General features: G+C 35.6%; 1 protein-coding gene across 4 annotated transcripts in view; it reads left to right on the forward strand.

Annotated features, from left to right (window-relative positions):
- The window catches only part of LACC1 (laccase domain containing 1), an 88,921-nt gene that overhangs the window by 29,049 nt on the left and 43,945 nt on the right, over positions 1 to 15,927 (forward strand). For 2 of the 4 annotated variants that reach the window (XR_004299222.1, XR_004299221.1), the window contains exons 6-7: positions 1,047 to 1,207; positions 2,197 to 2,317. Coding sequence is in view for 2 of the 4 variants with exons in the window: in XM_032402971.1 (XP_032258862.1) it covers positions 1,047 to 1,206 (160 nt within the window). In the remaining 2 variants the exon portion in view is untranslated. Of the gene's footprint in view, positions 1 to 1,046; positions 1,208 to 2,196; positions 4,678 to 15,927 lie in introns of those variants that run through there. The other 2 variants (XM_032402971.1, XM_032402970.1) reach the window with 1 other exon arrangement.

Here is a 15,927-nt window from a genome sequence, read left to right on the forward strand (position 1 = left end):
CTAAAATGAAAATTATTTTAGACAACAATTAGTAACTCCAAGAAAAATTGAGGTGGCAGATAAATAAGTAGCTGACATATACATATATATAAAAACTTATTTTGATTATGAAATATATTCTCATCTACGTTTAACTAACAAATTTTCCTGTTATGTCTTAACTGACTTTAAAGTGAAGGAAGATATATTTGGCATATAGTTTTGAGAGATCTACTTAAACTTCATATAGAAAAGTTGCATGTACTTCATAGCCCTTCTTCAGCTAAAATCTCTAATGTAATAAACTATCAGGAAGATGATATTTTAAAATTATTTTTATTCTCTAATTAACTAGAGGAATATATTTCTTAGCAAAAATGTTAGATAATATAAGCACATAGTCACTTTCAAGCTTTTTATGGTCCCTTTCAATTTTGAATTATGAAATTTTGCTATTAAAAGCCATTATTTGTCTTTTCTAAAAAAGAAAATTGTCTGATCTGAATTGTGTTTCTATTCGTCAACAAAACCTTGCCCAGATTCTGCATGATTTAGCACATAAGTAGAAAGGATTGAAGTTGATTCTTAAATGTAACTTGTGGAATTAGTATCACTAATTTATAGTCATATTTCATATTGTAAAGTGTTTACAGAGAAGCAACCTCTCTGTGAAAAATTTTTTAATAGGAGGACAAGAGATGGGAAGGCCAAATGACTAAAAAGCATGCTCTGTCTGAACCAAATGAATCTTTCTGCAAATACCCTGGTAACTTTAGAAGTTTCTTCTAAATAAGTACTTGATTTTGATTATAAAATTCTGTACCCAGGTCATGTCTGCAGGACAATATAGAAGGTTTTACAGTTCATATATGAACTTAGATTAAGGGTGATAAAGTCTTCCATTTCTTGACTTTTTCATGTTTTATATCTGAAAACCAATTTGCATTGTTTCAAGCAAATCTTTCCCAGAATTCTTTTACACCAGTATCCAGATGTATATATTTTTTACTGCTTTGGCTATTGGTAAAATAAACTCTTGGTATCTTTTGAAAAATCTTTATCCTAAGGATTCTTCTAGAACGGGGAGGAATTCTACCACAGAATATCCAGGACCTGAACCAAGATCTTAACCTCTGTACATCCTGCCATCCTGACAAGTTTTTCTCCCATGTCCGAGATGGCCTTAATTTTGGTACACAGATTGGCTTCATATCAATTAGAGAATGAGGTACAGTAGGTTCTTTCTCTCCCTTTACTTCTCTCCTTCCTGTTTCCACCTTTCCCTCCCCTCATTTTTAAAAATAACTAATTATATTTAACTTTACCCCTTTATTCTTGGAGGAAGAATTAAGTTTCTACTTTTTAGTGAAGCAATAGAGGTAGAAAAGTTAATTTTTAGGGGCATGCTCTAATATAAAGAATAGCCACTCCTTTTCCTAGTTAATCAAGAATAATCAGGCCAGCACATAAAAATAAAAATAAAATCATTTATTTAAAAAATCCTGTATGTATACCATTTATCACCTATGTACTTGACATCAGTATATTTCCTATCATAACACCTTTATACCTTTCTTTTTTATTCTTTTGATTTTTGAGAAGAAATCTTTGCATAAAGATTTTAAATTCTAGGATAATAAAAAGTCCTCACATATCCAAACTGGCTTGGTTTTCAACTAGATTTGCAAGTGATTATCTATAGCAAGGGTTGGCCAATTTTCTTTAAAGGGTAGATAGTAAATATTTTAGGCTTTGTGGTGCATACAGTCTCTGTCTCAACTACTTAGCTTTGCCATTATAGAGCAAAAGCAGATATAACAACACAAACAAATGAGTTTGACTGTGTTTCAATAAAACTTTATTTATAAAAAACAGGTGAGGGACCAGGCAGGTTTGGCCCACAGACTATAATTTGCTGATACACGATCTGTAGTCATTGAGTAAGACTGAGTATAATTTCATTAAATTAGTATTTATTTCAGATTTTTTTTTAGAGTTATACAAAAATATTTCATGACAGTGATTTAGTGCTGACCCGTTAGCATATATCTAATTTTCCTTAAGTTTACTCTTAACTGAATTAATATTATTTTTAATCTTCACAATGTCTTTAACTCTTTAATATACCAAAGACTTTAGTAGGCTTAATGATCCTTACCTTGATATTGTAATAGCACTAGTAAGAATCTTATATTTGTTTTCTATGTATTTTTACAGATACTTGACTGGATTTTTATACAACTATTTCTTGCCTCCTTCTAAACTGACTACAAGAGAGAAATTTAGCTGTTTGATTTACTTAAAACCAAAAGGATTACAATGGATAATTCATCTTTAGGTATATTTTCACTATTCTCCAAAGCCAAATGACTTTCACTTGATTCTAGTAAAATCTAGATGAGGATTATTCTTAAAGTTTGTTCTGTTCATTATATAAATCAGGAATAGGTCTCTTCAGTTCATTATTTACTGGGTATATCCTATTTGTCAGGCATTGTGTGAAACATAAGTGAATCAAAGTGAATAAGACCTTTTCTCCTTGAGAATGCAGTGGAGGAGATAAACACTTATAATACTTTAATTTTGATAGCAGTGGAAGAGTACAGAAGAAGGAAGGGTCAGGAAAGTGCTATAGAGAAAATGATATATCACATGGGCCCAAAAGATGTACAGGCTTTTGATAAATGAAGAACAACCATAACAGGTAGAGGGAACACCATGAACTAGGGCATGAAATTGAAAGTGTAAAACATGTTCTAGAGAGAGAAGGGTGTAGGCAGAAGTTACTAGAAAAACAGGTTGGAAAGAGATTAGTTAGTCTCAAATGCCATGTCAAAGAGTTTAGAGTTGATTTTCTGGATAAAGAGTAGGCATAAAAAGTAGGGGAGTGTTTTTATTTCCTTAGTGTCATTTGTAACAGGATGGATTTAAATTGTGAGAGACCAAAGCAGAGCGACTTTTTTAAGAGGCAAAATACTTTTAAAAAGAAACAATGAAGACAGTGGAATTAAGATGGAGGAGAGTAGATGAAGAGACATTTCAGACATGGAATCAGTAGATCCTCTTAATAGATAATGAAGATGACAGGTGAGGAAGAGTGGAGAAGTCATTGATGACTCCAAGATTTCTGCTTGGTTGACTATCAACGACAGCAACAAGGGGAAGGAAGATGTTTGGGAAAAGGGAGAAGAATAATGAGTTTGACATGCAGACTGAAGTATATCCAGATGGAAATATTTGGTCAATAACTAGAAATACAGACGTCACATCTTGGTGGGAGCTGGGAGAAAGATACAGATTTAGAAGTTGGCTATGCAGAAATGAGGCCTGAATCTGTTGGAGTAGGCTGAATCATCTAGACAGAACTACAGGGTGAGAAAAAGGAGGTTCAAGTGTGAAACCTCATACAACACCTACATTTGAAGAATAAGAAGCTGAACCAGTAAAAAAAAAAAAAAGATGAATCATTAGAAATAAGGGGGGAAAAAACAGAGTATACTTATTTTGAAGAAAGTAGCCAGTATGAATGTGAGAGGTACTCAGAATTTCCAGAGATACAAGGTACAAGAAATTTTCAGAGATAGAATAAAATGAGGACTGAGAAGGAAGCCAGTGGATTAACCATATCAAAGCTGTTCTACAAGCAATGGTGGCAGAGTCTGATTTCAGTGCATTGAGGAGGAGGATGCATAAGTGTCCTCTCTTCTTTGATAGTATTTACTAGAGAAAATAAAGTACTGGGGGTTGTATCTCAAAGGAAGGGGTATTTTTTTTTTTTTTTTTTTTGATCAGTACTTTTAAGTATATTTGTAGGCTGAAGAGAGGAGTCAAGCTGTTTTCACTTGGGAGAAAATGGTGTGACATGTAATATATGACATGTTATTTTTAATGTGAGTAGTTATATTGCATCTTAAAAAATTTTCTTATTATACATTTGTTTCTAACTGAACATGTAGTAGAATAATGGAAAATTACATTTGTTAGGTATTTACAAAGGACTTTTACATACATTATCTCATTTTACCTTTATAGCTACTCTGAAATACATAGGTCAGTTGTTACTCTTTTTATTCAGGTGAGAAAACTGAGTCTCGTTGGAGCTTAAAATCATATAATTTGTGGTAAAATAAGATTTGAACCCATATCTTATGACTTAAAATCTCATTTCAGATTTTATAGTTAATCAAAGCTATCTAAGTTAATTTTTATTTTCAACTTTTTGTTAATATCATCCATTCATACATTCAGCCAAAATTTTGTTGAGATACAAGGATAGGTTAAAAAAAATATAGTCGTAGCCTTTCAGATGTTTAATATCTAGTGAAAGGTGGCAATCAATAAGCCAGCAATTTCAATACTGTGATTTATGTTGTATAGCTGTCACAACCTGATACCTTATTTAGTTGAATTCTTCTATGCAACTCGTAGCTCAGTGTAAAATTTAAATAAAATACCTCATTTCTTCCAGTTGGCGAAAGGCATTAAACACAAAGCATAGGACAATAATTTCAAACTCATGCAAAAAACTTTTCTGTTTAATGATAACTATAAAGATAAAGAATAATTTCACACATTTAGAAAGGTTGATAATTTTCCAGTTCTTCTGTGCATTATTTTTTTGAAGTTTACAAATTTACAGGAGTATTAGGTGGCTGGGGCACCTGGGTGGCTCAATCAGTTAGGTGTCTGCCTTCTGCTCAGGTCTAATCCCAGGGTCCTAAGATTGAGCCCCATGTTGGGCTCCCTTTTTAGCGGGGAGTCTGCTTCTCCCTCTGCTCCTCCCCCTGCTCGCTCGTGCTCCCTCGCCCTCTCTCTCAAATAAATAAAATCTTAAAAAAAAAGAGTATTAGGTGGCCATATTTCACTTTATGTACCAAAATCTTCTAAAACCAAATAAAAATTATATTTGATTATCTGTGATTTTAGATTATCTGCTTCAGAGTATTTAATGAAAAGTCTCCTTGCTGTTTTACTGAGTGAAAAATACTGATTCATAACTCAGAAACATAATGACTAGGTTGTTAAATCATCATATCTTATTATCTCTATAAGATCTCTGTCACTCTCAAGCATTTATATATAGGTTTCTGGGACTTTGGGGGTATGATCACAATGATAATTTTTATTTTTAGTAAGTTTTGTTTTCAATCTAAGCACTGCTACTAACTGCACATAGGAAATATTGGTTGTCGTTTTATTAAGAAGAGGAATTAAGTTTGTAAATCAGATAAGAGTTCATGACTTGATTATTTTGGAGGTACTAAGTATCAAACTAAAATTTAATTGTAATTTTAAATTGTGAATAATAGCATAGTGACTAAATATGCTATACTACAGTGCTTTATAAAACAAATAAAAAAAGTGATCTTTCCACTAGGAAGCAGTATTTCTACAAGTAGCTCTGCTCTGTTTCTTGATATAAAGTTGAACCAATCTATTCTCTGTATTTAGTTATACCAAAAAAAAAAAAAAAAAAAGGAGGGGCATTTAAACTTAATGAATGTATTGGTCCTACTTTATATGCAAATATCTTGTAGTTCAAGTATATAAAAGCATTTAGGAACCCTCACCCACCTGGAACTATCTCACTTCTACAGAATCTCTAGTAACTCTTTTTCTGTAAGTAGATTTTTTGGGGAAAAATTCACAGAAGCTTATTCTGTGACACATGACAAAAACATAAATAATACCCACCAATTCAGAAGCTGAAAGATAAGATGTCAATTACATATGAATTACATCATTTTATATCCCAAAGTGGATTTGATATGGTTTTCACTTGGTTGTCCTAAAGTTATACTTAGAATATATCCATCCTACTTTTTTGTGAACTCTTAGAGAATGCCACCAACCTATGGAAGTTCAGGGCTTTCAAGAAAGCACTGCTCAGTTATCTATGTGTTTGTGTGTGTGTATGTGTGGATCTGAGTGTTCATGCTAAATGGCAAGCAAGAAATCTGTATGTGTTATATATGATACATAGCCTCTTTGCCCTAAATGTAAATTCACACAAAACATATTGGATGCAGTGGAATTAATAGATTTCTTTCTATAAAGTTTTTGTAAATTGTGCAGTAAAGAATGGGAATCATGGTTTATGTGCTTACTGTATATGTTTATGGGAACTGTGGTCTGGGGCACCTACGTTTCCATTGTAGGCAGTGTTTTAAAACTTGTGATTTCAGAGACGGGGTAGCTGCTGCAAATAATGCATTATTCTGTGCTAGATACTTGCTTAGTGAAGGAATTAGAATCTGCCAGTACTACTTTTTCCAGGTTAACACATTTAGTTTGGACTCATGATGATTGCATGTCAATTTTGTGGAGACAGACTTTTCCTACTCTCCTTAGATGCATTTTTTTTTTTAATGGAGAAATAAATGCTTTACATCGTATTTCCCGAGTCCTTGTGCCACATGCCGGTGGTAAACTATGTCCTTTCTAAATCTGGAGCAGGCTTTTTGTTTTATTTAATTCTCAGAAGGCTGGGGTGTTCAGTTGTGTATTTTATTAAACAACTAAAATTTCCAGCAGACTCTTTAGCTCAGAATGTCACATTCCTTTCTAACAACAACAACAAAAAGAGTATTTTCATTTCATGAGAAACATTTGTGGAAAATAGATTTGTTAATGGTAACAATTGAGTTTTCCATTTTCTTAATTCTTAGTTTTGCATTGCACGTTGCTTCAATTTATATCTTACACGTACTTCCCTATTCCTTTACTTTCCTTAAGTACGTTTTAGAGTTATATTTTCTTATCCCCCATCATCCTTGTTTTCATAATTGATGTTTCATATTCATAAGGTAACTTAATTCTTTCAATTTTATACTTTCAAGTACATATTCAGACTTGGGTATAAAAGTTCCTTGTTGGACATATCCTATGGGCCCCTCAAAACAATATCCTCCAAGTTACCATTTTCCCTCCAAAATTTGTTCCCCTCTCATGTTCTATCTCAGAGAATGAAATCATTTTCCATGAAGTTGCCCATCCAAAAATCTTAGTGTTTCTGAATGTGTCTCCCTTTCCTTCACCTCTTCTTTTCCTATGCTTCTACCTTTGTAAATCTATCATCCATTCCTGTGTTTCTGTCACAGCTGCCAGATATTCAGATCATCATGTCTCATGTGCATCATTTGAGCAGCCTTCTAACTAGTCCTTCATTGAATCCCTTCTTTTACTGCTATTATTGATTATTCTAAAATGCAAGTCTGGTCATATTACATCCCTCTGAATTACTTTATGGCTTTTCCACTGTCCCCAAGATAAAGACCTGCTCACTGACTTTTATAAGTGCTATTATGATCTCACCCCTGCTTACCTTTTCAATTTCCACCACTCCCCATTATATCGATATCACATATTCTAGCCATTCTGCATTTTTTTTCATTTCCTAGAATATACATTAAGCTAGGTCAGGTCACAAAGGTTGGTTTGCATTCAAAGATAGACTAGAAGTCAAATTAGGTTTAAGGTTACTTTCACTTAGGCTTTCTACTGAATTAGAAAACAAGCAGCACCAAGGACATATAATATAAACACCTAGGTGAATGGATATAGCACTCCAGTGTCCCCCTAGTTCCTTAGGGAGATATGACCAAAATTCAGTTGTCAATGTAGTATATATTCAGTGAGTGGTACGCCGGTCATATATAGAAGAAGCTCAGTAGTTTTTGTTCCATTAGGCAGGGTGAGGGGCCATGTTAATGTTCAAAGTCTACCTTCTACCATATAACAAAATTTTGCTGTATCTAAACATGAGTAATTTTTTTTGGATGTCATTGGGTTCACAGCAGGTCTTACCATTATCTTTCATAGTGGTGATTTATCTTGCCTCCTGGCTTTGTACCTATTGCTGGCTCTGTGTGCATAGTTCTCAAACTCATTTTTCTTGAATAACTCATAACCATTCTTTAAGGCTCAGACAAGTGGTCTCTCTTCCAGAACATTTTCCTTGGTCATTTTCCTCGCTAGCATCCTGTGCATCACTTTTTATAGTCCTCAGTGTACTCATTTTTAAATGTTCTGTTTACTTGTCTACTAGTAAATGTAAGCTCCGTCAGAGTAAGGACCAGGTCTTACTCATTGGCTAGATATTTTTAATATCTAGCAAAGATTAACACATTGTAATCACTTATATCTATAGAAGGAAAAAAGGGAGGGAGAAGGGAAGGAATCTTTTAATGATCCAATACAAAGTCCAAAGATAAAGATTATAAAACATTTTGGGGGGGGGAGTGTGTGTGTTGTCATTTTTTACCAAGTAGTTTTCTATCTTCAATATTTAGTTGAATTTAAATAATTGTGATACATTAATGTCTTTTTAAAGAAAGAACATTTGTTTTAAAGTGTTCGGCCATGTTTCTTTAAAGAAAGAACATCTGTTTAAAGTGTTCAGCCATGTTTCTTAAAAACATTGGAATTTCTGGTTTCCAGTTTGTATAACAAAAAAACATTAAATTATTGCCTTAAAATACGTGTCTTCAGGATGCCTGGGTGGCTCAGTCGGTTAAGTGTCTGCCTTCGGCTCAGGTTACAATCCCGGGGTCCTGGGATTGAGTCCCACATCGGGCTCCCTGCTCAGTGGGGAGTCTGCTTCTCCCTCTACCTGCTGCTCCCCCTGCTTGTGCTCTCTCTCTGACAAATAAATAAATAAAATCTAAAATTAAAATAAAATAAAATAAAATATGTGTCTTCTATGGGAATGCCGTATGTTAGAGACCAATATGTATTTTGCAAAACTTGATTTTTTTCACTCCTGTAATAATATATTTTAATATTTATTTTATATTACACAAGAGCCATGGTCCCTGACCCCATGGCACTTACTTATTTACATCCTGTTAATGAAATGAATACAACCATTTAATCAAATCACTATGACAGGGATCCAGAGAGTGAAGGTCAAATAGGTAGGTCTTTTCCATGAAAATTAAATAACTTTTCAATAGCTCTCTTGATATTTGAAAGTAAAATAGTAAAATTGTTTTGTTTTGGTAGACTCTCTAGAGTCTTGTTTTGGTAGAATCTCTAGAGCGGTAGTTCTCAACCTTGGCTACATGAATAGAATTACCTGGTAAACTTTAAAAAACACCCAAAACCAGGGGTACCTGGGTCGCTTGTCAGTTAAGCATCTGACTCTTGATTTCAGCTCAGATCATGATCTCAGGGTCATGGGATCAAGCCCCATGTCAGGCTCTGAGGTCGCATGATGGAGTCTGCTTGGGATTCTCTCTCTGCCCCTCTCCCTTCTCCCCACTTGTGCTCTTTCTCTCTCTCTCAAATAAATAAAATCTTTAAATAAATAACACCCAAAACCAATTCAATTAGAATGACAGGTGGGAGTGTTAGGACCAGGCATCAGTGCATTTCAAAGCCAACTTTGAGAACCACGGGTCACCAGGTACTTGTATATCCTCATTTAGTTGAATTTATTTAAATAATGATATATTAATGTAGTATAAAGAAAGAATGTTTGCAATAGAGATCTATCTTCGGGCTTTCAGTCATGTTTTTTGTTTTTGTTTTTTTTTTTACCCATCATTAGACTTTCCTGTTTCAAGCTTGTAGTAAATTTGAGAATATTGAGTCCAATCTGATCTAAATTTAAAGCTTCTCTTCCCAACTTGGACCAGGCAGGCATTGCTTGATCCCATTGGAAAAAGGCATACTTCCTTACCACTTATTATATTATAAAAGTGGTAAATTCCCAAAATTCAGTATTCTTATCGTAGGACATAAACTTGTGTACACAAGAATATACCTAGGTCCCTCTCTGGTGCCCCCATGGGACTTTGGCAGCTAGGGAAACTAGCTCAAATGTAGTGTTCATCCTACTTGCTAATTGTGAATAATGAAGTCTTTTGTCCCTGACTCAGGCATCTCATGTCTTCTGCCAACATCCATGAAACAGTGATAGGCTGTTTATTAGCTAATTTATTAGCTTATAAGAAGGGTTAGATAAAGAAATTCCAGACCCAACAAAGAAGAAGCGCATTTGTTACTGGGCTCCCTATCTAGAGGTGTTCATAAGTGGATGGATAAGTCCCTTGATGGGGATACTACCTAAACATAGCAAGAAATAAAGCCCCAGACTAGTTTTCCTTGGACTTCTAATGTCATTACAATAGAATGAATTTTGGGGCACCTGGGTGGCTCAGTCATTTAAGCATCTGCCATTCAGGTCATGATCTCGGGGTCCTGGGATCAAGCCCCCAATCAGGCTCCTCGCTCAGAGGGGAGTCTGCTGGAAGATTCTCTCCCCCTCTCCCACTGCCCCTCCCCCTGCTCATGCTCTCTCTTTCTCTCAAATAAATAAAATCTTAAACAACAATAGCATGAATTTTATTATTCCTTTGAGAAGACCTAGTAAATAGGTTTATACTTGTCTACAGAATACCAGAAGATTCTTACGGAGTTATCCAATGAGAAGGATACTGTTGTGCCCCTCCAAGTTGAACCACTAGGAAATCCCTCCATAAACATGACCTCAATACATAAATGACCCAACTTCCATCCATTGTCTCTGTATATCCCTACTCTAATATTTGCTTTCAGATGAAGGGAAACTCAAGATTATTATGCCAAAAATATAATTGGTTCTAGACTTCATATCAAAGCTCTTAGCACCCTGGGGAGTCAAGATTTGAATCCCTAATCTCTGCCTTGAGAACCCTCTTTCTGCCTTATTGTAAGTTATGTTTTATTGGAAATTCATGGACATAAATTTCATTAGTATTAATGAGACTTTAGTATCTAACGCAGAGGTAAGAACACTCATAATACTTTCTCTCGTTGCTGAAAGCCTCTGATATTGTTTATCAGAATACTTTGAAAATGTATATTAAAATCTAGTCTGGCATTCTAAAAGAGTGGTGATTCAGGTTTGGATCACCTATGATATCTGGCCTTCACTGAGCATAAACAAAGCTTTAACACTAGCATCATGGTCATAACCTCTTAATGTCTTCCTTTGTCTTTCCCTTTATAAATGTTTTGTGTGTTATGCACATTCATCCACTAGGTGGCAATATGTACTCAAGAATGTATACTGTTTCTAGTCCCCTGTTCCTCTCCCACCACCCCCCTTGTAACTGAATTTAAGATGTGAAACTTTTTATCTGAAAAATAGCCATTGTATCAAATCATAAACAGTTTTATCTATATTCAAGCTCCAACCCAGAAGTGACTACAGAGACTTTAATAATGTTAATACTTCCTGCCATTGACTCTCAACCACATTCTCTGTCCTCCCAATATGTTCACACACACATTTGCAAAATAGATGATCCTTCATGGTCTTCTTATCCCTCACCATTTTAGAGTTATTCATACCTCACTCCTTAAGCACACACATGCCCTTTCTAAATTCCCCTATTTTTCAGCTCCAATAGTCTTAGTATCCTATCTCTTATTTCTGTGGCTCTTGCATGACAATGGACTTTTCCTTTTTTCCATATATACTTATTCAAAACCAAATAATATAATGTTAAGGGATTTTTACATATCATCAACTTTGACTACCTAATTTTTTTTCCAGATGAGCATACTGAAGTCCCAATATAAAGTCAATAATGTTAGTGCTGGACACAACACTAGAGATCATCTACTTAGAGAGTCTACAGACACCAGTGTTGAGAACCAGAGATCTGTTGACTTTCTTAGGGTCATCCACAGGTAATAATGTGGAGCTGTATGTTTACTGTCTTGATCCTCAGGTCAGAGCTCTTTTCACCACAGAGCTTTGTCTTGTTTAATCATTGATTTATACATTCAACTCATATATCTATTCATCAAAAAATGTTTAAGTAGCTGCTCTGTTCCTGGAACTGTGCTAAGGTTTGCAGGTACAAATTTATAGTGACACCACTTTAAAGAGCTGAAGCTAAAATTGAGTAAACTGCCACCAGGTGGCATAAGCCCTCAGATTGGAAAGGACATTTATAGGTAGTTTGTAGGTAACCATTCAGTTTTCCTTCTTAGACATTTTTTTCAAACTCAGATGATGAGAACTGGTTTGAATGTGCAATCAGACTTGTTTTCTATTAAGGTGCTGCCAATCTGCCAGCCTCCCAGGCACAAATCTTTGCGTTATTTTTCTGTTTCATTTCATGTTTTACTCATTGACTCACTGCTTGTTCAAACTGATTCCTTTCCTCACCTTTAGCCCCTTTATAAAAACCTGCAATTTAGCAACGTCAGAAAAACAACACCTTGGGCTAGTCTCAGCCTACTGCAAGTTCACTGCTACTTCTGAGCCTTTGTTCCTGCTGTTCTCTTCCCTGAAATTCCTTTTCTTGTAAACTCATCATTGACTTACCAGTATTCAACAAACATTTGAGTGGTTATTATGATGATGCTGATAAACTAGATGACAAACTGTGTACTCTATTTCCATACCAGAATCTGCTATGTCCCTTTCTACCCTTCTGAGAGTAAAGATCCAGTTGGTAAAATGGGTATATGAACAAATAGATTGAAGGCAATTACCAGGCCTAGTGATGACCAAAGTATCAGCCTTGCAGGGGTGGTCAAGAAAGAAATTGGCCCTTGAGTTAGGTCTGGAGGTAACTCAATAGTTTAAATGGATACAGAGTCAAATATGGTTTTATTTATGAAATGGCATGGTATTTCAAAGTCTGACAATTTTAGCATGGTTAGAAGGTATGATGTATAGGTAAATGGCCAAAGTTGATGTTAAAAGGAAAGGTAGGGACCAGATTATGAGGGTCCTTGAATGACATGCAAGGAAGTTAGGACTTTATCCTTTAGGCATTAAAAGTCATTACAATATTTAGGAAGGGGGATGACACAAATAGATTTGCATTTTAGAAAGATTATCCCCAGCTCTATATGGCACAGATTGGAAAAAGGTGAGACCAGATATAAAGCAACCAGTTAGGAAATGACCATAGAACCTGGGTGGGGATGCTAAGGCCTGAGCCAAGGTAAAAACTGTGCTTAAGGAGAGGCAGGGATGGATCTGAAAACATCAGCAGAATTTGATAATATGATATTGCGATTTATAATAAGAAATATATATTTGATCTTTGTCCCCTTTCCTGGCAGAGAGCTCCTAAAACCCATGGAATTTTTTAAGTGATGAGAACCAGAAAGATGTCTTTTATTATGTTAATAAGGTGGCTTTTGGAAAACTCCTGTGTAACCAAAGGATGGAGGCTGATTGCCAGGAGAAGGAAATGATTAGAGGGTTGGAACTTACAGTCCCACCCCCTGACCTCAGGGGAGGGGAGAGCGTCTAGGGGCTGGAGGTTGAATCAATCACAGATGGTCAGTGACCAATGATTTAATCAATTGTGCTACGTAATGAAGCCTCCATAAAAACCCAAAAGGATGGGGTTCTGAGAGCTTGCAGGTTGGTGAACACATGGAGATTTGGAAACAGTGCTCTAAAGAGTGACCAGTATCTGAAAAGTCAGGCAGTGGGTGAGGACAGTAGCATTAGGAAAGACACCAAGTTGGAAATGACCTCAATGTGTTCAAGGGAGATTGAGGACCATGGCCTATCTTGATTTGTCTTTTGACTCAGCCACAGAGAGCGGCTGATAGGTTGTATGACTCCTATTTCTGCTTTCCCATATCCACCTCTTCTTCATGATTCACTTTATTATTTTTCTGAGTTATAGCGAAGATTTCTAGTTGTATGATTTCCATGATCTCCTTTTCCATTTCCTTCTTGGCTTTTTTCAATTTGCATTTCATTCTGAATTTCTGCTTTTCTGACCTTCATCCTAAAAGTTTTGCTAAATTTTCTATTTCTAATCACCTTAGTTTCTATTTTTGGTAACATTCCCATTTGCCTCTGAGGTCCACATGCAGCCTTTTGAGGCAATGTAATTAAAATTCCCATTAGAATTATGTAATAATGAGATATTCTTCTAGCATATTTTCAAGAGCTGTGGACAAATAAACATGTGGCACTGAAAAATCCATCATGTGACAAGGATATGTATTAGTGCCTCCTGCACGGTAGACATTTGATAAATCTTTCCAAATGAATGGATTTTACATAATAATCTGTCAATAAAAAAAAGAATACATCGTTTCGGTGCACATTTTGCATAGCACTTTTTACTATCAGAAAAAGAAATACAGCAGGAGGTTCAAGGAATAAGCAGCAAGGCCATGGTTCTTCTGGATATGATGTCCTCTGTCTTCTTCAGTCAAATCAAGCTGACTTCTATGCTCTGAATGGAGGTGAGGGTCAGGGAACTGGTGTGTCAACCCCCTTCTGTCCATTGGGCCCTAGCTCAGGGATCTGTATGAAGTATATCAAAACACTAGTCCAAGTGGCTGATGTCTACTTCAGCTATTTGTTCACAAATAGGAGTTCTGAATGCTTTGAAAACAGTTTGTTCTTTAAATTTTGTGAGCATTCCTTTTATAATTGGTTTACACTGTTTAGTGAACAGGCTACTGATGTCTCTGTTAGAGCAAAATTAAAATTCAGCTAGGCTCACTTTGATGGTTGATCATAAATTCCAGATTAGCCAATTCCAAATTAATCATATTTTATTATCTATCTAAATATGTACATGTATATACATATATGTGAATTAAGAATGATAGCAATTTGGAACTGGAAGGAAACATAAAGAAGAATTCTGTTTAAAGCTTACATTTTACAGATGAAGAGATTTGTGACTGGTAAATTGTTCTTTTTTCTTGTACTCAAGAGACTAGTTCTATATTTAAACACAATCCAGAAATAACCTCTTTGCAGATATAATTTGCTACGATTCCATGACTCTCTGAGGACCAGGTTACATGTTATGTAATGCTCTTATTTTTATTAGCTGTGTCTTATCATCTCCTATAAGTCTATAGGAACTTTGAAAATAGAAATTTTGTTTTATCTTTGCATTTCCCACAATACCTGCTCCAGTACATCCCACATCTGATACTGGATTGAGCATGAAGCCATCTGCAGGCAGCCGTGATCCTACACTGAAATTAAGGAGATAGGCGTTAAGGTGGTAGGTCTCCTGTGGGCTTAGCACATTTTCTTTTGCTTCAGAACATCTGATAGTTTCCCTGGATAACCTTGTTTGCTATTTAGAGACCTGTAGTGTACACTCTTCACCTGATAGTTATAAAGCTGTGTCCCTACACTCTGGCGCTCCCATTCCATTGTTTCCTCACCCTAAAACCAACATCTGCATTGGGCTGGACTGGATTTGCCATTCCCTGGTTTGGACACAAATTAGAATTGCTACCACTGAACAGGGTCCCCTTCCTTGTGCCCCTCAGCTCATCCTCCTTCATCCTGGCATGCTGAATGGAGCTCGGGCATCCTGCTATAATCCTACTCTGAGAGCTAAAGCTCTTGCTTGTCTATCACTGTTACATAAAAGAAATTGGTGTTGAACAATTTGAAAGAATTAATTTTGTCATTATTCACTTGACAAATATTTACTGAGTACCTAATATATACCATACTACATGCTGTTCGGGTGCTAGAGATACAACAAGGAACAAGACCAAATCCCTGCCCTCATGGAGTTTACATTCTAGTCTAGATGGAACATGATAAGCAAGTAAATGAATAAATACATAATATAAAGTTGCTGCTAAAAAGTAAGTGCTGTGAAGAAACAAAGCAGGGAAAGAGAATAGAAAATGACATCATTAATCAAAATCACTAACATGAAGGAAATGCAAATCAAAACCACAATGAGACATCACCTCATACTTGTTAGAATGGCTATTATCAAAAAGACAAGAGATAACAAGTGTTGGCAAGGATGTGGGAAAAAGGAGTCTTGTGCACTGTTGGTGGGAATGTAAATTGGTGTAGCCACTGTGGAGAACAATAGAGAGGTTCTTCAAAAAATTATAAATATAGCCACCAAAACTGAGTGACTGAAGCCACAAGTGAGATGCCCAGTGACCATGGGGCCCTAAGGACAATCTCAGCCAAACTGC

The sequence above is a fragment of the Phoca vitulina genome, unplaced genomic scaffold (genome assembly GCF_004348235.1).
Source record: "Phoca vitulina isolate PV1807 unplaced genomic scaffold, GSC_HSeal_1.0 scaffold5, whole genome shotgun sequence".
In the NCBI taxonomy this organism is placed as follows: domain Eukaryota; kingdom Metazoa; phylum Chordata; class Mammalia; order Carnivora; family Phocidae; genus Phoca; species Phoca vitulina.